Source organism: Bombyx mandarina, chromosome 05 (assembly GCF_030267445.1).
Source record: "Bombyx mandarina strain Sakado chromosome 05, ASM3026744v2".
Lineage (NCBI taxonomy): Eukaryota > Metazoa > Arthropoda > Insecta > Lepidoptera > Bombycidae > Bombyx > Bombyx mandarina.
Window position 1 is genome coordinate 8,187,797 of NC_143212.1, and position 24,095 is coordinate 8,211,891.

Below are 24,095 nucleotides of genomic sequence, written 5' to 3' on the forward strand. Positions count from 1 at the left end.
ACAACAAAAGAAGAAAAAGTTCTGTTATCTTTTTAACCTAATGTAGAGCGTCAGTGTAAAAATATTATAAAGGCGCGGCATGATGAAGTCGAAGCATTTTGCGAAGTGACTCCTTTCGGGCTGCACATACACGCAACGCGCAGCTAGGAGGGTCCGTGTCCGTAAGATACTTTCATTGTGAATGTAGTCAACTTAAATGATAAAAATGTTAGGGATTCAAAATGCGGTGCTTTGGGCTGGTCTATTCGTTATTTGTAGCGGGAATGTGCCCGAAACAGATTACGGATTTTCCTCAAAAGATGGCGCGTTTTATACTGACGATGCAATTGTGATTAATGGTGAGTGTAAAAAGCTTTTTTTTAAATTTAATTTGTCTTCTATTTTCATAGACCACTATGATCGTTATATAATTCATAAACCGTTCCTGGTCTTGTTCGTGTTCGTCGAAAATAAATCACGTTCCATTAAGAAAGGTATTAAAGAAGTTGTTTTATGGGTTGCTTATTTTTAAAAACAATTGTGATGTTTGTTTACATCTAACATCAAGGGAAAAGTGAAGTATCCACATGTGGACACGAACTGATTGAACTAAAAACAATGCGTGTCACATGCGGCTATGAGGTTTTTAGGCTAGAGAAAGTTAAAATTTGCAACCGAGATGTCCGACCACCTGTTTAAATTACGATAGGAAATAAAACCTATAAAAGCATTTAAAATCGCAAAAATGTAGACACATTAAATCAATGAAACGAGAACAGATTAGGGTCTCCAAATTCAATATTATTGTGGAGCGATTAAAAATATAATTAGATACCGATAATATTAAGTTCTTCGAAACAAGTCTATCGGCGGTGGTCATCAACCCGAACCATTACCAAGAAGTTCTCATCACGTGGGCCTTCACTAATAATAAGCGGTTCAATTCAATGCAAATTTCCACACACCCACATCACTAAAACAACTAAAACCAACCACATCAATCAAATCAAAAATATTCATTCGCGTGAAACTCGGATATACTTCACGATGACTGTTGTTAAGGAGTGAGTTAATCAAGTTGACTACTATTTTTATTTTTTTTTTTTATTGCTTGGATGGATGGACGAGCTCACAGCCTACCTGGTGTTAAGTGGTTACTGGAGCCCATAGACCACTACAACGTAAATGCGCCACCCACCTCGAGATATAAGTTCTAAGATCTCAGAGGTATAGTTACAACGGCTACCGCACCCTTCGAACCGAAACGCATTACTGCTTCACGGCGGAAACTATTCTAACGGAAACGTAAAACATTATTAATGAATTAAACAAACTAAAAATATTTTTCTTTCTTAATTTAATACCCCACAATCGAAAGCAAAGAAAGTACAATACACAAACAATAGCAAGCAATACACAATGAAAATATCGATCCGGGCGTTAACTAATTTTTAACCGCTTTACATTGCGTGAAATGTTAAGAACGTTACAAAAAAGGTTACAAGGAAAACAAAAAGTTACAATTTTTTTTCTACCACCACCATCTGTGGAAATTGCCGTGCCAATTATCTAAAGAAGAAATATCTCCTGTAGTGACAACATTTGTTACAGAGATTCATTTCGATAACAAATAGAGAACCTAGCAAACAAACAGAAAGTTTATCTGCAATTATCAATTTAGTTTCTGGTATATTATTATTTCTGTTATATTCATTTCAAAGGATAAGTAGTGAAGTAACCCCGCGTTGATTATTATTATGTAATTTCTGCTGTTTTCTTGTTTGAAGATAGAGTAAATTCTTCTAATCCAATGAAGACATCGATCTTACGTCGTAAGTGGTGGATAGCAGTCACATTTTGGTAGGAACTGGCAAAATAAAACATATTTTAAAAAAAACAGGACACCAATCGTAAATCTCGTGTTCTCGGTGAATAGTTAATAAAACTATATCAAAATGCAACATTTTACCAACTCAAGTTCAAGGTACTGCACCATTAACATTCCACAGCTACTTAAAGCAATCCATTCTAAAACAAAAAACGAGAAATGTATCAGCGTACTGAGTACTTTAAGTCGATTTTCCCTTGGCAAATTTGTCAAAATAATCCTTTTTCATTTTTAATCTAGGAACCTTTAAAGGTTGAAGCACTGTGTCGCATGAATTCAGGTTTAAATATTTAGAACACTCGGTCGTAAATTGCGTGCAAGTAAATGAAGACTGTTTTAATTTTAAGATAGACAAGGACAGGCTTGTAAAAGCCCATCATTGAGTCTCAACGCTTATAGTTAGGTATTTGCAAATGACACAGAGCATTTCTTATTTTTTCAGAGACTACTTAAATAAAATATATTTTTAAGTTTAGATCACAATAATAAAAATTAAAATGAAGTCTATAAATTGTTTTCACAAAAATAACACTTTAAAAGTAGGTCATTCAAAAAATTAAGTATTCTAAGCATGCATTTCAAAATTCCAATGAAAACGTTTCAATATCCAAAATACCGTTACACAGTAAATCGAAATAAATAACGTGCATGTTTACGACAACTCTTTTGTTGATGTACCTACTCATTGTGTTTGGACCGCGACGGAATAGTAATTTCATTTGATTTTAATGATAAGAACATTGTTTTTTGTTACAATCGCATACGTAATGTTTTAAAACTATCGAATTACAATCAACGATATTGTAATTAAGTTTTGAGTTCAGTCGTCAATTTTTAGTTTTTGTTTCATAAGGAAAGATTTATTGTTTTCTGGAAGGCAAGCGAATAGCTTCATAGAGGTCTGCTTGAAAACTATGACATACTATTACACACATATTACGAGGCATAATCACAACTGTCTCGTTGTTAATAAAATGTTACCAGACTGCAAAATGAGTTAAATATGCAATATATGGTGCAAATCCAGGAATCAAGATTTTAATTCCACGTCAGCGCTGCTTTTTCCGAATTCTGTTCTGGCGAGAATTGGATTCTTGGATAGAACAGCAACGAGATTGTATAGTAGGCTTATCTAAGCAACACAATAATTAATTTATTTGAGTTATTAGTGGTGGTCGGGCGTATTGTGAGCCCTCACGGAAAGGTACCACCACTATTCCGCTTATTTCAGTCCATCCAAAGAACGAACCTCTTGCTTTTAACGTTAGGATAACTTTCATGAACTTAATTGTAATAAAGATTTAGATCTCATGTATCACGGTAGCTGGTGGCATTCACGTTTTGATATTAATGAGTTTTTTCCACAACAACTTAACTGTAGGTAGGTCGTGATTTCATTCACTCATCCAGTACCGACTTCTTATTTTCATAATCTAGTACGCATTCTTAAAATTTTATTACATTTTTTTTTTTAAATATGAATTAGCCTAAGATAATAATTCGGATTATAAATTGGATAATCACATTATTCCATAAAACAATAAATATACAAATTTTCAGCCCATGTAGACCGATCAAAACGTGACATAACGAATTCAACCAGAGACGGAAAACAACTTCTGCTATTGCAAGCTAGACAGGTGAGTACATCAAACCAATCTCATAGCATTACTAGTTTATCCATGCGAAGTTGTTCTGTCCAAATTCCAATTAATATGTGAAGCATGGATTTGAGAAACTTCGAAATTTTTACGCATTTTTTATAAAATTTCATAAAGAATCTTAATGGGACAATGAGCCGAAATTTAAAATATAGATGCCAATATGCCAATTGACTTCAACCGTTCTGGGCTAATTGGCTTTTTTTTATTGCTTAGACGGGCCGACGAGCTTACAACCCACCTGGTGTTAAGTGGTCACTGGAGCCATATAGACATCTACAACCTAAATGCAGTCACCCACCATGAGATATGAGTTCTAAGGTCTCAGTATAGTTACAACAACGGCTGCCCCACCCTTCAAACCGAAACGCATAACTGCTTCACGGCAAAAATAGACGGGGTTGTGGTACCTACCTTTGCGGACTCACAAGAGGTCCTAGCACCAGTAATTACGCAAATTATAATTTTGCGGGTTTGATTTTTATTACACGACGTTATTCCGTGGAAGTCAATTGTGAATATTTCTTAAGTACATACGTATTCCATTACAAAAAATATTATTGGTACCCGCCTGCGGGATTCGAACACCGGTGCATCGCTAGATACGAATGCGCCGGACATCTTATCCTTTAGGCCACGACTACTTCAGCTTACGTGACAGACAGCTTCAATTTTTTATTAAATTAATAGTAGAACCTTCTTTTAAAGTTATGACATTACATTTGTTGAAATTTTAATGTAAAAGAACCCCTGAAGTATGAAAAAAGAACATTAAAAACTAATTGACATAATTATGATAGATGAAATCGAAGTAGTTTGTTAAAATATGTGGCTTTATGCCCCGTACCACCCCGTACAGTATGCAAAGTGATGTTTCTAGGGTAAAGCAAAATTACGATTATGGAACGATATAAAAAATATATTTAGCATCACCATCTGTCCTGCATACCAAGCTGTATTTACTAAGCTATAATTATTAACATTAATAACGACGAAGGCATAGCTGGTGTAATCGAAACAAAAAACAAAACAACTGCACAAATGGAATTAAAAAAAAAGAACATGTTCCAGTGTATATTAAAACTGCAATAACCATTAAATATGCAAATCTGGTTTTCGATTACATACATATTTCACTATTATAGCCAGATATATCGCTGTGAGAATAATTGGATCGATTTAAACAAGATAATAACAATATTTTGTAGCAATCAGACGAGGGCGCTTTCGGCGAGGAATGTGTATCGACAATGGGCAAGAAGGGTACATGCAAAAGTTTCCGGGATTGTTATCCACTGTTTAAAGTTGCCGACCTTTCTGGCTGGGATGGTTGGGTGATGGGACATTACGACACGTGTAGCTACATAAGCGCAGACAACATGGAGGTACATGACTTGTGACATTTATTAAGCAACACAAAGGTTTATTTAATATTCACGTACAGTAATTTAATGTATACAGACATTACAGACATGTTTTGGGCGAAAATTGAATGGATTACAATTAAAAGTTCCTTTTTTAATGTGTAAAGAAATTATATTAGTAAAATGTACCTTTAGGTTTTTGGTGTCTGCTGTACAGAGCCGGTTGTTACCCCTCCTCAGCAAGAACCGGATGTGCAAAGATTAGGATTATTGCCGGGTCAACTACCTCCGATACCTGCGTGAGTACCATGCGAATTGAGTTCATTGTATAAATATAGAATTACTGTAATATATGGGAAAATTATCAGCTTCGCAGGTCGTGTTTCTGCATTGACAGCTCAGTGGCCTTTTGAAGGTATTAGCGAGGTTCGTCAGATACCGGCCCAATGGCCGCCCACACTTCCGCCTCTACCTACCCACCCGCCTGACCACACAGCGCCAACCCATCCACCTGCAATGGGTAAAATTCACTAACAATTACTAGAAATACGTTTGATAACATTATCAAGTTTTTTTACAACTAAATATCACTTGTAACATGCAATCTGCAGGTATCACGAAACCACCACAAGCTCAACCAACACCACCCACTACTACTTGGGGAACAAAGCCGCCCAGTACCACCAAGCCTACAACGAAACAGGTAATTAATTTATCACCAATGACAAACCTATACTGTTATTTTTAATAGCTGTAGGTAAGTAACAATGAATCCATGCGAGGGAAAGAAAATCCGTAATCAATTAAAGAAGGTTTTACCGGAACCTACATTGAGAATTTTCAAATGTAATGAAAATGGAAAACACAGTGGTTTCTTAAGATACAATTTTGTTGTTATAATTAGACATGGCCTCCAGCATTCCCAACGCAGCCGAGCAAACCATCTCAGCCTGCAGTCAGCGGCGCTTGCGGTATGAAGAATGGACCAACGGTAATTAATATTCCTTTTCGAGCATTTTTTCAATTTCTTATATGGGTAGACAAATCGTAAATGCTTCCAGGCTAAAGGCTACCCCACTTATCAAGCCGAAAGCGTTTCATTAGATTTTTTTTTACCTGCCTCTGGGATTCGAACAAGGGCACATTTGAATCACTCGATATTAATGGACCGGACGTTTAGGCCCCGACGACTACTTCAAATTGTATTGTCAATTAATTTAATAGGCATTATTGTTTACGGTTAAGGCATACGGTAGCACATACGATGTTCAAGATGAAGAGCGCATTGTTGGTGGACATAACGCAGAGCTAAACGAATGGCCCTGGATCGTAGCCCTGTTTAATGCTGGGCGTCAATTTTGCGGAGGATCTATCATTGACGACAAACACGTGATATCGGCAGCACATTGCGTAGCTCAGTAAGTTTATTAATAAAGTTATATTGATTACGACCAATATGATAAATCTAATTCTATCTCATTTATACTATACCCACCTAAATGAATCCTATATTATGATTTTTACTAACAGTATGACTTCCTGGGACGTCGCTCGTCTCACTGCCAGACTGGGTGACTACAACATTCGAACCAACACCGAAACATCGCACATCGAACGAAAAATTAAAAGAGTTGTCAGGCATCGAGGTTTTGACATTCGCACATTGGTATAAAGCTATTTTACGTATAGTAAATCATATTGATGAATGTATGACTTCCTGGTACACGTTCTATTAAATTAACAATCGTATATTTTTTATTGTAGTACAACGACATTGCGATCCTGACATTAGATCAACCAGTGACATTTACAAAGAACATTCGTCCCATTTGTTTACCGAGCGGCGGTCGGGCTTACGCTGGCCTTGTTGCCACCGTCATCGGATGGGGCAGTTTGCGAGAGAGTACGTTCGATTCTGTTTTATAAAATAATATCAGTTCAGTTTTTTTTTATTGTTCACTTGGATCACAGAAAAAATTGTCATTTGATTATCAGCATCATTATCTATGCATGTCTTTATTTATGGTTGTGTCTGACCAAATCTTATTTTATTACTATCGCAAGAAGACACGCCTACAGCTCACCTGTGTGCTTAGTGCGAGTTTTTTAACGTTCTCCACCGAGAATATAGAGAATATAGAAATATGAGCTAACTCTAGCTAGCTCATATTTGTATGGAATAGGATCGTTTGCCTTCCTTTGCCGTTAGGGGCGCTGTTCCAACTGCATACAAAATTGGGTTAACTTTTACGCTATCGAGAAGGTTAAAAAACTTGCACTAAGCACACTGCTGGTATTGTTTGTTGTTACTGTTGCTCCTAGTTATCGCTAATTCTACGGGCAATGCTAGTGCGATGTTTCAACGACATAATTTTATAAAACAGCTCAAAAATACCGTCGAGAAAGATTTCATTGCAGTGCTAGTCGTATATGATAAAATGTTATTTTGAAAGGCACTATAGGCGAAAGCAGTGACTCCAAGAAAGTAAAAACTCTGATCCAATAGAGAGCAGTAAAAATATATTCCGATCCAAATATATTTTGAAATTATTTCAATGGTTAATTCAAGTATAAAATGTCAAATTTCTATTAGTGTTACGGGCTATCTGCGTGCCCGATCTTTATGCAGATGACTTTGTAGATCATAAGATCGGTATTAATAAAAGTAACTAAATTAAATAATGTAAAAACCATCAAACTAAAATGCAAAGGAAAAAAATCTAGTTTCATTCGTAGACAAGGTAGCTCTCGATATTTATTCAATTCAGCAAAGTTAGGCCGAGTGTACTATACATATTGTTTTTTTAGGTGGTCCGCAGCCGTCTGTCCTTCAAGAAGTATCAATTCCGATTTGGACTAACTCGGAATGTCGACTTAAATACGGCCCCGCTGCTCCGGGCGGTATAGTCGATCACATGATTTGCGCTGGAAAAGCTAGTATGGATTCCTGCAGTGTAAGAATAATCCAATACAATAATTATTCTCTTTGTGTAAATAATATGAAGAAATGATTTTTTTTATTTATACTGCTTATAGGACATATTCACTAGCCATTATATAATTTTCAGATGTCCAGTATTCTTAAAGGCCTTATGCCTCAGCTGTTTTTTTTGTTATACATTGCGTGCAACGACGACAAACGTTAATTAGTAAATTATGACTTTTCGAACGGAATTATTGTTGTCTCTTTAGGGGTCGCCAGCTCTACCACATACTTTCGTTTTACGGAAGTAATTATACATACATTAGAATTAAAACAACAAACAGACAAGGTTTCTAACTTTTAAAACTACTTACAACATGGTGGCTTTGATTATTATTTTAGCGTAAAAGTAGTTTTAATTATAAAATTTATTCGATTTAAAACGGGCTTGGTCCCCTTAAGTTACACGTGCCTCGTTAACACGATAGCAGAATTGACAGATTTGGTCTGAAAATTTGCATTTACTTTCACCGCCATTATCTCAACTTTCTTAATTTTCATGGAACAATAGCTTTACTAGTTTAATCAACTCGTCTTTTTCAATTTTAGGGTGATAGTGGCGGGCCACTGATGGTCAACGAAGGTGGTACGTGGAACCAAATCGGAATCGTATCATGGGGTATCGGTTGCGGTAAAGGACAGTACCCAGGTGTATACACACGCATCACTGCATTCCTACCTTGGATACAGAAGAACTCCAAGTGAGGAAAATATATAAAGCGTTATAACGGTAGAAAATTGGATGCCGTTATGAAAAACATTAAAACATTTTATTTCAATTATTTTGAGAAAAACAACCATACGCTTGCTTTTCTCAATGAATTGATATTTTATTTTGACAAAAACAAAATGTGCCAATTTAGCTTAAGTTTCTAAAATAAAGTACGTAAACTTTTCAATAATCGTTTTATTTTGTGTTAGATTAAATTTATTCATATAATTGAAGCACCTACGCTGTGAAATATACATTTTTTGGTTCTGAAACGATAATACATATTCTTAATAATAATGACACAAAATCAGTCTTCAGGACTAAATAATAATTTTATGACAACGTTATTTATAAATACATTATAACATTTATACTTTTCATATAGATTAACACGCTGATCATTATTATGCAGCTAACATTCTCAACTAGTTAAAGGTTTTATCATGAACATTTAAAATTATATGTCGAAATTTGATACTTGCAGTTGTTGTAAAATATTGCGGGCTGAAACAAAAAGTTATTAGTTAAATGATGATACTTTGTTACTTTACAATTGAATGTAAATTTGAGTTTTTAAATAGAAATAAATGTAGAAATTTCATCAAAAATAAGTACATAACGTAAATTCTTTTCTGATTTGGTGTGGGTAGTTGTCGAAATAAGAAAAATAATGCACATTCAGTAACATGACGCTACTTCTATTTATTTGCAGCAGACATGCGAAAGAGATGTTTCTGCTGTGCACCCACTTTGTGAAATATTTTTTTTAAATAATTATTATTACGACATTTCTCAATTTCTTTATAGTTGTTTTTACAAAAATATTGTTTTTGTAAAAACAATTTCCTTTCAAAATAACACTATCACATATCTACTAAAACTGCAATGAAATCTTTCACGACGGTATTTTTGTGCTGTTGCATAAAATGATGTCGTTGAAACATCACATCAGCATTGCCGATAAAATTAGCGATAGCAAGGAGCAACAGTAACAACAAACAATACCACCAGGTGAGCTGTAGGCGTGTCTTCTTGCGATAGTAATAAAGCAAGATTTGGTCAGTTAAAAAAGAATGTTTTTGTAAAAACAACTATATAGTCTGTGGCGGTAGCCATCACAGAATACAAGATATTTGACAGATGCCTGAATCTCGCTTACGACATTTTTAAGATAAGCGTGCATATATACAAGTTCCAAACTATTCCGGACGGCCACCGCTCAGGTTTCGGCCACCACGTGTGATTTTTAGACTTCTTACTCGTTGAAACGTGGTGGCTCGAGTATTGCCGCAGTGGCTGTCGCGGAACGGATGCTGGGTTTGGTTCGAGGAAAATAACGAAGGCTTCAAGTATGGCGTTCACACGGTCCTCGTGGCTTGACCGGCGCAGGGCGTAGGAGCGAGTCTTTTCTTGTTCGGTTGGCGCTCTCCTCTTCTTCCGGAGAGGTCTTGACTCGTCGGCTCGCTGTCTCGAACTGAATTTGCAGCGAGGTAGGCCCCTTATTTATGGTCGCCCACGCGCACTCGGCCAGCGCTATTATGAGTCCGAGCACGGTGGGCGTCTATTGTTCTCTCGGCCGCCTCGCTCGCCTATTGTTTGCCTAGTCGCTCTATTAGTCGCCCGTATAGTGACTCGCTCCTGCGTTCCCACGCCAAATTAAAGACCACGAGGACCAATCTTTATTTACAAACAAAATACAATATTTACAAATTACTTATTTCTATGTTTAACGTACTTATTTTACGCCAACATATTCTTAATATAACTATTTATTCGGATATTCTTTATCTATTTACGGACATTTTTACTATAACTACTTTTAACATACAGTCTATTTACGGACATTGTCTATTTCTATTAAATCTCGCTGTACTTTGCGAACATATCTCTATTTAACTATTACTATATTTCCTATCTATTTTTAAACTATCAATGTCCGTCGCGAACAATTATTTGCGTCCGTCGCGAATAATATCTATTCTACATTTATTCATGTCCGTCGCGAACATCCTCCCGCCGTGCAGCGTCGTTCACGTCGCTGCATCCTCCCTGGTGAGCGGCGGTCATCGTGGGTAGCACGATAATCTTCTTCGCCGGGCGTCGCAGGATACCGCCGGCGGTGCGCACGTCGACCACTCGAGTGATGCCGTCGGCCCCCGGGTAAACCTCCTGGATGATCCCACGTGGCCAGGTGTTCCGTGGGAGCGTTCCGTCTGCTATTATCACGACGTCGCCTATCTTCAGGGCGGGCCCGCGGCTGTGGGGCTCCCGCCGGTTCTGCAGGTCGGGCAGGTACTCCCGGAGCCAGCGACTCCAGAACACATCTGCCAGACGTTGTGCTGCGCGCCAGTGTGCGCGCCCTATGAGGTCGGCGTCGTCAAATTTGCCCGGCACGGGGACTCGCGCCGGGCCTCCCAGCAGGAAGTGGTTTGGCGTTAGAGGGTCGGGATTGTCGGCGCTCACCGATACGTGGGTGAGAGGTCGGCTGTTCACTGTGAACTCTGCCTCCGCTAGCAGAGTGTGAAATATTTCGGGCGTCGGGTGCCTCGGCTGCTCCGTGGCCGAGAGCGCGGCCTTTACCGCCCGCACCATTCTCTCCCAGGCGCCGCCCATGAAAGGCGCGCCCGGTGGGATGAAGCGCCATTGGATAATTCTTAAGCTCGCTTCATGCTCGGTCGCCTTGTCCAAAGCTTGGCGCAGCTCCTTGTCGGCACCCCGTAAATTGGTGCCGTTGTCGCTCCATATCTCCGTCGGAGCTCCCCGGCGCGCGATCATGCGCCGGAGTGCCATCACTGCTGAGTCCGTGCTGAGGCTTGCTGCCGGTTCTAAATGTATCGCACGCGTAGTGAGACATGTGAAGATGGCCACGTAGTGCTTCTGGGTGCTTCTGCCGGTGGTAACTTGGTAGGGCCCGAAGTAATCGAGGCCCACGTATGTAAATGGTCGCCGATGGTGTGCCAGTCTGCTCGGTGGGTGGTCGCCTGTGGCTGGACGCGGTGGAGTGTCCTTGCGGATACGACACGGAAGACAGTTGTGGATTACGCTCCGTGTCACTGGGCGTAGGCGTAAGACCCAGTACGACTGTCGGCACTCGGCGATCGTAGCTTCGGTTCCGGCGTGGTGCATCTTTCTATGGATGAAGTCTGTCATCAGTCTCGTTTCGCGTCGGGGTCCGTCTAGCACGAGAGGCGAGGTGATGACGTCAGCTCCCTCTATGTTGCCGATGCGTCCGTTTATTTTCAGTGTCCCGTCCGCGTAAGTCACGGACAAGTTTCGCAGTCGGCTCGCTGGGGATATTTGTTTCCCTTGTTGGAGCGTCAAAATCTCTTCCTCGAAGGCCGCCCGCTGGCTCTGTTGCCAAATGAGCGTCTCGGCGCGTCGAAGCGTGTCGGCGTCTAAAGTCTTCCATTGAATGACTGCTTGCTCTGGCGTCCGCGGTGTGTTCAGCGGGGTCTTCGAAGTCGTCCTCTTTCTATTCTTCTCCCACGTCGGGTCCGAACGCGGGTTTCGTCTGGTCCTCTTGTAATGAGTGCGCTCGCGACTTCTGCGGCATAGGTCGACGAATTGCAGTATTCGCCCCGTTGCACGCAGGTACTTCTCCCACTTGGAGAAGCGTCTTGGGTCCGGGATCGCTTCGCCGAGGCTCTCTCTGCTCACGGCGAGCGTTGCGCACTTCTCTTCACCCGTCTCTTCTGCCCTTCTTGCAGTTCGTTGTACGGGCCAATCATCCGGATGCCGTCTCAGGTATTCCGGGCCTATGAACCAGCGGTGGTTTCTTTCAAAGCCGACGGGTAGTTCTCTAGTGGCGTCGTCGGCGACATTTTCCTTTGTGGGGACCCAGCGCCATTCCTCCACAGTGCTGTCCTCTTCTATCGCTGCAATGCGGTGAGCGACGAACGGTCGATACGACCTCGACCCCGTTCGTAGCCAGGTCAGTACGGTGGCGCTGTCGGTCCAGAACACTCGTGTCTGGCTTCCTATTGTGTTCTTCCGTGATGGCCGCGGCCATGCGGCTGCTCATCACGGCGGCTTGTAGCTCGAGACGCAGTATCGATATTGGCTTTACGGTTGCGACTCGGGCTTTGGCTAGGGAGGTCCTCATCTCCCTGTCGGGCGTCTCCACGCGCCAGTACAACGCGGCGTCGTGGGCGTACTTGCTCGTGTCCACGTACGTGTGGAGCTTGAGGTCGGCGGCGTCCGGGTACTGCAGTCGGTTCTTCACGCAGATGGTGGTTGCAGGTGCGCTTGTCGTGCCGAAGATGATGGACCTCATCCGGTATTCTATAGGCTCTTGTGAAGGGTCCTCCCTCCACAAGTACCGGAGCGCGTTGCGGTCCTCGCTTCGGACGTCTATCTGTAATAACATCGCGGGTCCGTGGAGACGGCGACGGCGTGCTGCCTGAAGCGCATCATCGCTCCGGGCAGCGACTGCAGCAGGTCCGGGTCGGTGAGCAGGAAGTCGTTTGGGCTTCTCCCCTCTAGTTTTCGCAGCGGCGTCGTGCACGATGCGAGGCTTCTTCTGCTTCGTCGGATGTGTTACGCCGAAGTGCGGCAAGTACCGGGTTCGCTTCTTCGTACCCGTCGACGGAGTTACTTCGGCGTATCCTTTCGCTACCAGTGCGTCCATTTGTTGCTTGTAGCGCTCTTTCAAATTTGGATCCTTCTCCAGTTTCTTCTCTACGGACGTCAGGCGATTCAGCGCGGCTTCGAAATTGTTGGGCATCTTCAGGCCCTCCTCACGCCACAGCAGTGCGGTCTCGTAGCGGCCGTCGGGTCGCTGTTGAGTGGTCCCTCGCAGGATCTTCAGCGCGCGCTCGTCTGGGTCATTCTTCGGCGTCTTGGCGGCGACGGTGAGTCCCTCGATCGCGAAGTAGTGCCTGAGGGCTTCGTCCATGTTCGCGTCGGCCGTCGTCGCGTGTGCCACGAAGTTGACGCGCTGTCTCTTGCCTCCCGGGTGTGCTCCGTGCACGACCCACCCGAGCGGAGTACGAGACGCCACTGGTTGATCGCGTCGTCCCGTCCGCATCTCCTCCGTCACCAGCAGGTGCCAGTTGTCTTGGCCGATCAGTATCTTCGGCGAGGCGTAGCTCGTTTTGAAGTGATGGCGGAGGTCGGTGAGGTGATGGCACGACGCGAGGACTTCGACGTTCAGTCGCTGTGGTGTTAATTTTAGGCCGTTGACTGTCCGTAGATTCAGGTCTTGCGGTTCCCCCGTGCGTCCGCATAGCTTCAGCGGGACGCGTCGTGAGCGTGTTGCGTCTATCTTGTTGTCGCCGATGGCAGTGATGAAGAGGGGTTCGATCGGTCCTTTGGCGCCCACTCGTCTCGCGAAGTCTTCGTCAATCAGCGAGATCGTCGACCCGTCGTCCAGCAGGGCCCATGTATCTGCTTCTCCCGCCGGTCCGATAACGGTAATTGGCGCCATCTTCAGGTAGGCTGTCGCACTTCTTGCGGCCCACGTCGAGGTGACCGCCTCTTCTTTTTCTTTCGGTTTCTGCCATGCTGGCTTCTTATGCAACAGCTCGTGGTGCGTGCGTTCACAGCTGTCGACGCCGCACTTTTTCTTTTTACACACGTGTCCCCGGGACCGGAACCGTAGGCACCGGAAACACAAATTTTCGCGCTTCGCCGTATCCCAGCGCTCGCTGACGGCTGCTCTCTTGAATTCGGGACAATCTTGTGGGATGTGCCCCGCCTTCTGACATGCTGCGCATTTCCTCTCTTCCTTCGCTTGCGTGGTGTGCGTCCTCTGAGGCGTGTTCACCATCTTCCGCCGACCGCTGGTGTTCTCCACTCTCGTCTCTGGCTCCGGCTGTGCGTATGGGCTGCACAGGTCCGCCTCGCGTTGCAGGAAGCGCGACAGCTTGACGAGGTCCGGTTCTCCCGCCGGTTGAGTTGCTGAGAATTCGAACCAGCGGTGGCGTAGAGTGGACGGCAGCTTCTCTGATGTGAAGTTGGTGAGCTCCGGGTTGTACATGTAATGTACGCGGTCGAGGGCCCTCAGAGCGGCGACGACGTTGTTCACCTTATTTGCAAATACGCAGATGTCCCTCGGTGTGTCCGTACAGCGTGGCAGCGCGCGCAGTCGTTCCAGCTCCGTTGCGGCGATTGCTTCTGGACGTCCGAAGCGCGATTCTAGAGTCCGCATGATCTCGGCGGGCTCGGTGTAATGCAGCAACAAGTTTTCGACCGCTTCTCTTGCTCTTCCTCTCAACGTACGCCGAAGTCTCGCTGTGTTCTCTGCGGCGCTGAAGCTGTCCGCTGATTCGGCGTAGGCGACCTTGAAGGAGAGCCATTCCTGGTGCGATCCACTGTACACTGGAAGCTCCCCGTAGTACCGATGCGATGGTCCGGGCCTGGCTTGGCGGGCGGCCGTCGCGATGGCAGCTGCTAGTTCGGCGATGTCGCTTTTCGGTGCGACAGGTACGGCAATCGGTGCCGCGGCAGGGGCCGGTAGCTTCAGCTGTTCTATTGGTGCGGGAAGTTCCAGTTGCGGTTGCTCGATGGTGGCTGGTGATCCGTGTGTTGGCTGCATTACTGTTTCTTCGACTCCGTGTAGCGCGATCGATTGTTGTTGACTGAGCCATGTATCGATGCGCTGTGATTGCTCGTTCTCGTCCTCCGTGAGTGTTGTGCGCGCATCTTCCTCCTCTTCAACGAGCGCTTCGGCTTCTAATGTTGAGATGCGGGCGGCGGCGAGCTCTGCTTGGAGTCGGGCTTGTTCTTCCTTGGCGCGGAGATGCTCTTCTTTGAGGCGCGCCATAAGCAACAGCCGTTGTGACTGTTGACTCGACTTTCTCGAAGATCCTCGTACTGGTGGCGCCATCCCGTCGCGGAGTGTGGAGCCTTCTTCTGTCGTCGAGATTTTGGCAGCGGCGTCCGTGATGTGGGACCCGTGTACAATTGGATTGGCCGTGAGCGCTGACTCTTTTCTGTTCTGGCTCGCGGATACGACGCTCTCCGTTGCTGCGTCGCCTGAAGTTGTTGCCGGTGTCGCGGTGCTGGGAGGTCTGACCACTCGACGACAGACCCCGCTGTTCGGTCCCGTTGGCGACGCCGGCGAGTATTGCGTAGGCAATATTTGGCGGGAGGGGGGCATCGCTTGTGAGCCCCGCGGTACTCCCGGACACTTTTCCACTTGGGAGGAGGGTGCCGCCATCGGTGGCGGTCCCTGCGTCACTCCCGAACGCGGCGCGGTTGACTGGGAGGAGGTTGCCGCCAACGGTGGCGGTCCCTGCGTCACTCCCGAACGCGGCGCGGCCGACACAGCTCGTTGCTGTGCGTCTTGCGATGTTGAGCCCGAGACAGCTTCGTTGCCGGGCCGGTCAAGGCGTGACGACCTCATCTTCTCGGACCGTGTGAGCACCATTTCTTCAATCTTCAATCTTCAATTTTCTTCGATCTTCCTCAAATGAATCCGGCTCTCGAAGGACCAATATTCCGGACGGCCACCGCTCAGGTTTCGGCCACCACGTGTGATTTTTAGACTTCTTACTCGTTGAAACGTGGTGGCTCGAGTATTGCCGCAGTGGCTGTCGCGGAACGGATGCTGGGTTTGGTTCGAGGAAAATAACGAAGGCTTCAAGTATGGCGTTCACACGGTCCTCGTGGCTTGACCGGCGCAGGGCGTAGGAGCGAGTCTTTTCTTGTTCGGTTGGCGCTCTCCTCTTCTTCCGGAGAGGTCTTGACTCGTCGGCTCGCTGTCTCGAACTGAATTTGCAGCGAGGTAGGCCCCTTATTTATGGTCGCCCACGCGCACTCGGCCAGCGCTATTATGAGTCCGAGCACGGTGGGCGTCTATTGTTCTCTCGGCCGCCTCGCTCGCCTATTGTTTGCCTAGTCGCTCTATTAGTCGCCCGTATAGTGACTCGCTCCTGCGTTCCCACGCCAAATTAAAGACCACGAGGACCAATCTTTATTTACAAACAAAATACAATATTTACAAATTACTTATTTCTATGTTTAACGTACTTATTTTACGCCAACATATTCTTAATATAACTATTTATTCGGATATTCTTTATCTATTTACGGACATTTTTACTATAACTACTTTTAACATACAGTCTATTTACGGACATTGTCTATTTCTATTAAATCTCGCTGTACTTTGCGAACATATCTCTATTTAACTATTACTATATTTCCTATCTATTTTTAAACTATCAATGTCCGTCGCGAACAATTATTTGCGTCCGTCGCGAATAATATCTATTCTACATTTATTCATGTCCGTCGCGAACACAAACAATAACATTTGGCATTCCCGATCCTGCGGACAGAATGGAAAGCAGTCGACGTCGCTCCAAACACGTCATTTCGGATCCTCTCGATCCACTAACGGTGCTTTTAGGTACCTCAAGCACCGTTCATCGTTCTCGTCGAACCCGTCGCTTGCGACGAAGGGCTCGACGAGTAAATTAACCCACAGACACAGCCCACTGAGTTTCTCGCCGGATCTTCTCAGTGGGTCGTGTCCGATCCGATGGTAGATTCTGCGAAGCACGGCCTTTGCTAGGGTTTGTGTTAGCAACGTCGTCAGGTTTGAGCCCCGTGAGCTCACCTACTAGTTAAGGTTACGCTGAAATAGCTTCTCAAGACTATCAGCATACGTAGGAATAAAAAAAAAACATTTGGACCGTCGGTCTACCGAGCAAAATATCACCCGCTTGGTGTAAAATCTTCCCGCCGTCGTGTATGCGGTTGTTCCGTCGCAGGTCACCAATGTAGGGACATTGGTGACCTGCGACGGAACAACCGCAGTCTTCACACTTCATCATCAGCGCATCAAGAACTTTGGCTACCACAATTCCCGCATTCAGATTCCTCCATAATACAATTTTTTAAGGAGCTAACGGTCTGTCTGTAGTGTACCTTGGAAGTATCCTGTGTCATGTAAATCGTCGGGCGTGGGAACGAATGGCGGTTCGGTGTTGAGTTGGTTCTCCCAGTCAACGTTCCTGAACAAGGGCATGGCCCGCACGTCGGCGGCGGCCGGGCGCTCCGCCGGCTCCATCGTCAGTAGAGCCTCGATAGAACTCACAGCTTCGGGCGACAGCGCTTCGTCACCTTCTGGCCATTCGATATCTGGAATACAAAATACGAAGTACATTACGTACGAACAATAAAAATTTTTGATTTCATTTATTGTGTGCATATACTGGGTATTAGGAGACCGCTTCCGAAGACAGACTACTACTAAAGACACCTTTGATGACGGGACGGAAAAAAAATCGATGCTGATTTAAAAAAAAGAAAACATATTTTAATTTGTTTACACTCCATCAAGTTAGTCGGCTAAATAAAACGATAGTTTCATAAAAAATACATTAATTTACTTTTTATTTAAAACCAGCAATGAAACACAAAATCAAAAACAGCTGATGCTCGGATCAACGAACGCCCGGGCGCGCTTTTCTTTTACACGCACACCGGCGCGGCGCTGATAGCACGCTCCCCAAAATTTATAACTTTGTAGGTACAAAATTTTCATTTTCGGAAGCGGTATGTTATCATATTGTGAACTGACAAATTGTCTTTGATAGATCATTCAGTTCGAGTTTACAAACATAATAATTAAAAGATATTTTTTTTGGTATTTTGTCACATCATAAGTATTGTTATACTCACTTCTAGACAGTATGTTTTTGAAGACAGCTTGCGGTGTTTCGTCGTTGAAAGGTGGTACGCCCGTCATGAACTCGTATAGGCAGACTCCTAAAGCCCACCAATCCACTTGCGGCCCGTGGCCTTGCCTGATATAGTAACAATTATAATTAATGTTTTCTTGGATCACTAGGCACTGATTATGCTACCGTACTGCCTATGTTTACTGGGAAACAGTAATTCGTTCTATTATCAAGTGGAATTGCCTATATGATTAAGAATTCGACCATTCATATATAATATCAATATCTATAATTAATACTTCTAACAAACCTTCAATATTCGATGAACCTGCAATTCAAAGAATACAGAGACTTCTCTTTTTGCATTTATAAAAATATAAAACATGGTATAGAAAGTCGGTTTTTTAATAGGAGGTGCTCAATTTGGTTTGTATTTCAACATATAGTATGTATTAACTTTAACTTTAATTGAGGTTATTTCTGAACTTAAAATCGATGTCAATTAAAAAATCTTACTTCAATAGTAATTCAGGTGCTAAATAATCAGGCGTTCCCAGGATTCTTTGGTCTGATATAAGATTGCCTCTTCTAACACTCTTGGGGGTCCTGTACGGCGTGTGCACAGCTGCTAATGGAGTCTTGCACATTTCTGTAGGCGATTTACATCCTTCCCCCTGAAAGATTTATCACTATACTGAGTAACTATACTGAGATCTGAGAACTTATATCTCAAGGTGTGTGGCGCATTTACGCTGTAGATGTCTATGGGCTCCAGTAACCACTTAACACCAAGTGGGCTGTGAGCTCGTCCACATATCAAAACAATAAAAAAAAAGAGATTTATCAACTCACTAATAATTTATATTTAATTTTTTTTAATTGAAAATATGTAATACATAAACTTGTATATTTGTATGGTATACATAGTACCTACGTACTTTACTTAATCTCCGCACAGGAAACATCTCCAAACTATTCGAAATATGTTTTCCGAATACGACACACTTTTTTGTATCTAGAGAATCAACTAGATCATCCTTTGGTAGGTTGAAACGGGTCTCCTTCGTCCTTTTCTTCGTCGCTTCAGATTTATTATTTGAAACTGGTGTTGAGAATATTACTCCCACGTTAAAGTGATGACTGTCGTTTTGTGAAGCCCATCTATGAAGAAGAATAAAGCTTTTTAATTTAAAATATTTATTTTTCCTACAGCGAGCAATAATAATTCTCATGGACATCAGTAACGTAAGAGGCACAGCCAAGCAACCGACTGTTGTCGATTTGATGCATGCATTTATTTCAGACAAAATAATGTTTCGAAAATTGGTACACTCATACTGTCTGACAATTCTAAACTTAATCATCAATTTTTAACTCTGACTAAATTATTATTTTTTGTTTCGAAGGATATTTGTTGGCCTGAAAGCCTTTCCATCTTTGCCAAGATCTCTTGTCTTGGAGGTTGGAAGGTTTGCTATGAGAACTACTACATGCTTGTCTGTTTGTCACAACAAAAACAACAACTAACCAACACAACACTAACAGACCACGACTAACCACATATGAGACCACGGTTTATGTTTGGACACAACGCATGGATGCTAAAAAATGATTTAATTTTAATTAGGGGAGATATTTTTTCACCCAAAATCAAAATACAACAAATAAAAAAATACCTTTTTTTCAAGACACCTTTCAGAGGATTTTTCCTTCTGTCGGGTGTTGGATGTAGGGACATTCGTTTCGGCGTGTTTTGAGTCAATTCTAAAGCCATTATCTCTTGTGTGAGCCCGCTGTGGTTCTCTTTTGATTCAGCAAGACTAGTCACACCGGTCGGAGTGTCCCCGTCACAGTCGAGTATTCGCTTGCGTTTCTTTGCTCTGAAACTGTTAAAGGAAAGATAAGTACTGCCCTGGTACTTATTTAAGTAGCCAATGATCGGTTCTTCTGCCTATTCATTAGTGACCACTGATCTGCAGGATCAATGCATTTATTATACATAATACATTTTCATATGCAGAAATAAGGCAATGTTAAGATTTTTACTGGTGGTAGGGCCTCTTGTGAGTCCGCACGAGTAGGTACCACCACCCTGCCTATTTCTGGCGTGAAGCAGTAATGCGTTTCAGTTTGAAGGGTGGGGCCGCCGTTGTAACTATACTTGAGACCTTAGAGCTTATATCTCAAGGTGGGTGGCGTATTTACCTTGTAGATATCTATGGACTCCAGTAACCACTTATCACCAGGTGGGCTGTGAGCTCGTCCAGCCATCTATGCAAAAAAATGCATTGTTCAAAATAAAACGCGATTTTTAGATCTAGGTCAATATTAGTAGAAATTTCAAAGAGTCTGCTGTATCGGACTCCAGCAATTTTAGATTTATAGCCACTATGAATACATATTATACATTGCATTAAATACAATGCAACATTTGACAACCAGATAATGATCATGATCTGTGGTTTCAAAGGAACTAATTTATTTAATGGATTTCATTGTTCGCTCAAATTGGGGAAAAGCTTATTATTGTTGTAGCTTTGGAACCGGTGTTTTTGTATTATCTTAAATTTATGTAACTTCTTCATTAAATAATTTTTTCCATGTTAGTAAACGCATAAAACCACACAGTATAAAAGAATAATGTCTACACAAATTTATATATATCTCTATTCTAAATTTAAAATAACCTGTATTGAATTACCTTGGTATTCGTTTCAATGAATGTCCTCTGCAGAGAGGTGAAGTAGATTGATTATGCTGAGTGTGCTGAGAATCCGATAGTACCGATTCACCAATTGACGACTCAGTGTTGTTACTGATATCAGTGGATTTACTGTGCTTTGAATTGCTGCTGTTTTTAGAGCTCTCGCATGTATGATATGAACTAAGAGATCCTGATCTCGAATCCTGAAGCTTTAGAATTATATCATTTTACTTTGTTACTTTTTTGTTAAAAATTGATATGCTGGTTCATCTTCAATAAATTAACTTATTACTTTATATTTTCAAGTATAATATTCAATAAAATATCATATTAACTGCTGACGAAATTGTAGGCCAGATTTAAGAAAATGTTTTTTTATCCTAATTATCAGTTAAATACTGACTAAGATTGAATTCTTTTTCAATTAATTTACATTCTTAATAGTGCATTAATATTTACTATTACTTCCAAACCGCATTTCACATGTGCACATCCTTTATATTATGCTGATTTTTGAGAACCTATATTTTTACTTTTTACTTTTAGCATTACATTTATTATTACACTTTAACAATCTAATAAATGGTCTGTTAAGTAGTGACAGATATCAAACTTTTATATTTACATTATCTATTATAAAGAAAAAAATCTTACAGCATTCTCATCCAAACTAATACTTTCTGCACTCATGAAAGGATGAATTCCTGATAATTGTGACTGGTCCAAAGCAGATGAACTTCCAGATGCACATTTACCATCAAACAAATTCTTTAATTTACCTTTAAAAAACATAATCGGTAAAAATTTCATAAAATATCCATTGCATTAGATTTCATTTCAACTAACATTTAAAATTACTATGAATAAATTGATCCAAGACAATATATTTCACTTTACAAAAAAAATGAAATATGTGTAAGTGATTCAATTTTTTTTCTTTTTTTCAGTTCTTTAATTAAGAACAAATCATACAGGTTTCTTTAAGTTCATCAAGAAGGTTCTCACAGGCATCACTTGAGATAACAGAGTTGTGTGTGCTTTCTCCCCCGCCAGAGCCAAATGACAAGTGTGAAGTTAAAGATAGAAGCTGGCCAGGTGTCCTCATGTTTAAACTTGGTGTTCTATTTACGAAATCAGATATTTCTAAATCTAAAAGAAAACAAATATAACTGAAAACATATGCATCTCATAAAAACATGAAAAAAAAAAATTTTCTTAATAATCTTTACAATATTTGAATTGTCGATGATTGATTTATTCTGTTCATAGTGCTACACATTTTAATTTTAATAAATAGGAAGGAATATTAAAGGAATATTCCTTGATGTTGACAAATTACATTTTAATCATTTTCCCCACGTAAATTGTGTCAATGACGTTAATCAGATGTGAAACCCCAAACTAATTACTCTTATTACTATAATTTCATTTACAAATAACCTAAACAGCAATAATAACCCCAAATTCGAATTACCTCGATGTATCTCAATTTTCGATAAACCAAAATCAGTGAGTTTAACGTGACCACTTTTTGATACCAACATATTATCAGGTTTCAGATCTCTGTGTACAATGTGATGTTTGTGTAAATAATCTAAAGCTAGTGTTATTTCAGCTATATAAAAGACAGCCATAGCTTCTTCCAGAAAACCATAGACTCCTAAAAGAGACTTTAAATCACCTCCAACCATATATTCCATTACCTGAAAAATAAATCATTGGGTCAGCTTAAGAACGTCCTCGCTTTTAAAGATTAGTATTTACATAACCTGACAAAAGAAAACATTGGAAAGATCAATTATGCATAACTTTTGATAGACATTGTTTTTGTTTTCATTAAAATAGTATACTTATTCAGATTATAAAATCTAGTAGTAATCAATCAAAACTTACCAAATACACAGATGATATTGACTGAAGTGAGTAAAATAAATGAACACAAAAAGGACTCCTAGACAGAGCCAAAGCATTTCTTTCAGTCACAACTTGTGCTACCATATTCTTATTTATCATTTCAGATTTTTTCATTACTTTGATGGCATACATTTGGTCTTTGTTATTCTTTTTATGTGCTAGGAAAACTTTACCAAACGCACCTCGACTTATCGGCTTCACAATTGTAAAATCATTAATATCCGGTGGCTAAAACAAAAAGGAACTTGAAGTCGAATAAAAGAACCTTAGTTATCAGTTTGTACTTACATGTTTTTTAATATCTTTTACCTTAGTTGCGACATTCTCGTCTAATGTATTTATTTTGTCCAAAATTGTATGGCATTTTGTTTTTTCGTTAAACATATCACATGGGTTGACCAAAGCCATTTTCAAACCTGAACTCTAAACCTTTAATAATAATTGTTCTTCTTTCTCAGGCACATCGCTAGACCGACAAGTTAAAGCTGGCCATCATAAAATTTATATGAGATCAATTGTAAGCTAAACTTAAATTTAATTTTTAATTCAAATATTAAATCAAACTATTATTAATTTATTTATCTACTCCAGAATCAAAACTTTCAAAATTTTACTCCATAGATTATACACTTAATAAATTAGAGATTTTACTCTTTTAACGAGACATTTGTTTGTTTTGTCCAGGTAGATGGGCAAAAGAAAAAAGGTCATACTGCCAAATCCTTTCTTTCAAATCAAAGTTTAGAGAAATTATTAAAACTCGGGAAGTCATGTCTAGTAATATTCGATTCGCACTTGGCACTTTCACAAACACCAAATGAATTTGTATGTCATGATTGCGTCTTATTATGCGTAAACCTACTAAGAGAAAGTAAAAAAAAAAAGCGCAAATGAAGACTGGTCTGATAAAATTGTAGCAAATAGGGAAAGAGCAGGTGCTGGTCCAACATGGAAAGGCTTTTGGCGCTGGTTTCACAGAATCCGCAAGACTTGTGTTACACCGAATTAGCAAGGATAATTTGAATGAAATTTGAACCCAAAACTCTAATGTTGATGGACGCTGGAATCGTTAGCATGGTCTCCAGAATGAAAAAAATAATGCAGGGCGTATTTAAACCGTTCCCAAAGCTGAAAACGAACTCATTCGCAAATTTCTTGGTGTAGTTTAAGTTTTATTGTGATATATTTCGTAACCTACCTCGAATACAACAAACTCAGTGTATTATGGGTTAATTATTAAGGCAACAGCAGCTACAGCATA

General features: G+C 41.5%; 3 protein-coding genes across 5 annotated transcripts; 1 reads left to right on the forward strand and 2 right to left on the reverse strand.

The window, feature by feature from the left end:
- LOC114249088 (uncharacterized) lies at nt 1-8,777 on the forward strand. The gene is made up of 12 exons (XM_028182566.2): nt 1-338; nt 3,428-3,507; nt 4,737-4,913; nt 5,088-5,191; nt 5,261-5,412; nt 5,504-5,595; nt 5,797-5,883; nt 6,138-6,310; nt 6,423-6,558; nt 6,657-6,795; nt 7,701-7,846; nt 8,425-8,777. The coding sequence occupies exons 1-12, from the start codon at nt 197-199 to the stop codon at nt 8,578-8,580; spliced, it is 1,584 nt and encodes a 527-aa protein (XP_028038367.2). The 5' UTR covers nt 1-196; the 3' UTR covers nt 8,581-8,777.
- Nucleotides 8,768-23,631, reverse strand: gwl (serine/threonine-protein kinase greatwall). 3 transcript variants are annotated; one of them, XM_028182547.2, is made up of 12 exons: nt 23,144-23,631; nt 22,814-23,062; nt 22,395-22,623; nt 21,926-22,069; nt 21,575-21,699; nt 20,918-21,129; nt 19,893-20,102; nt 19,155-19,377; nt 18,733-18,890; nt 18,218-18,342; nt 17,462-17,674; nt 8,768-9,091 (listed from the first exon to the last, which is right to left on the reverse strand). In XM_028182547.2, exons 1-12 carry the CDS (start codon nt 23,240-23,242, stop codon nt 9,045-9,047), a joined length of 2,034 nt encoding a protein of 677 aa, XP_028038348.2. In that variant the 5' UTR covers nt 23,243-23,631; the 3' UTR covers nt 8,768-9,044. The 3 variants fall into 3 exon arrangements, with proteins under 3 accessions (XP_028038348.2, XP_028038341.2, XP_089583493.1); XM_028182540.2 differs by having other exon boundaries at nt 21,893-22,069; nt 23,144-23,629; XM_089727367.1 differs by lacking the exon at nt 21,926-22,069 and having other exon boundaries at nt 23,144-23,629.
- LOC149502942 (uncharacterized) lies at nt 12,386-16,864 on the reverse strand. Its single transcript, XM_089727364.1, has one exon. The coding sequence runs from the start codon at nt 15,954-15,956 to the stop codon at nt 12,387-12,389; it is 3,570 nt and encodes a 1,189-aa protein (XP_089583490.1). The 5' UTR covers nt 15,957-16,864; the 3' UTR covers nt 12,386.
- Nucleotides 23,632-24,095: the final 464 nt, after the last annotated feature.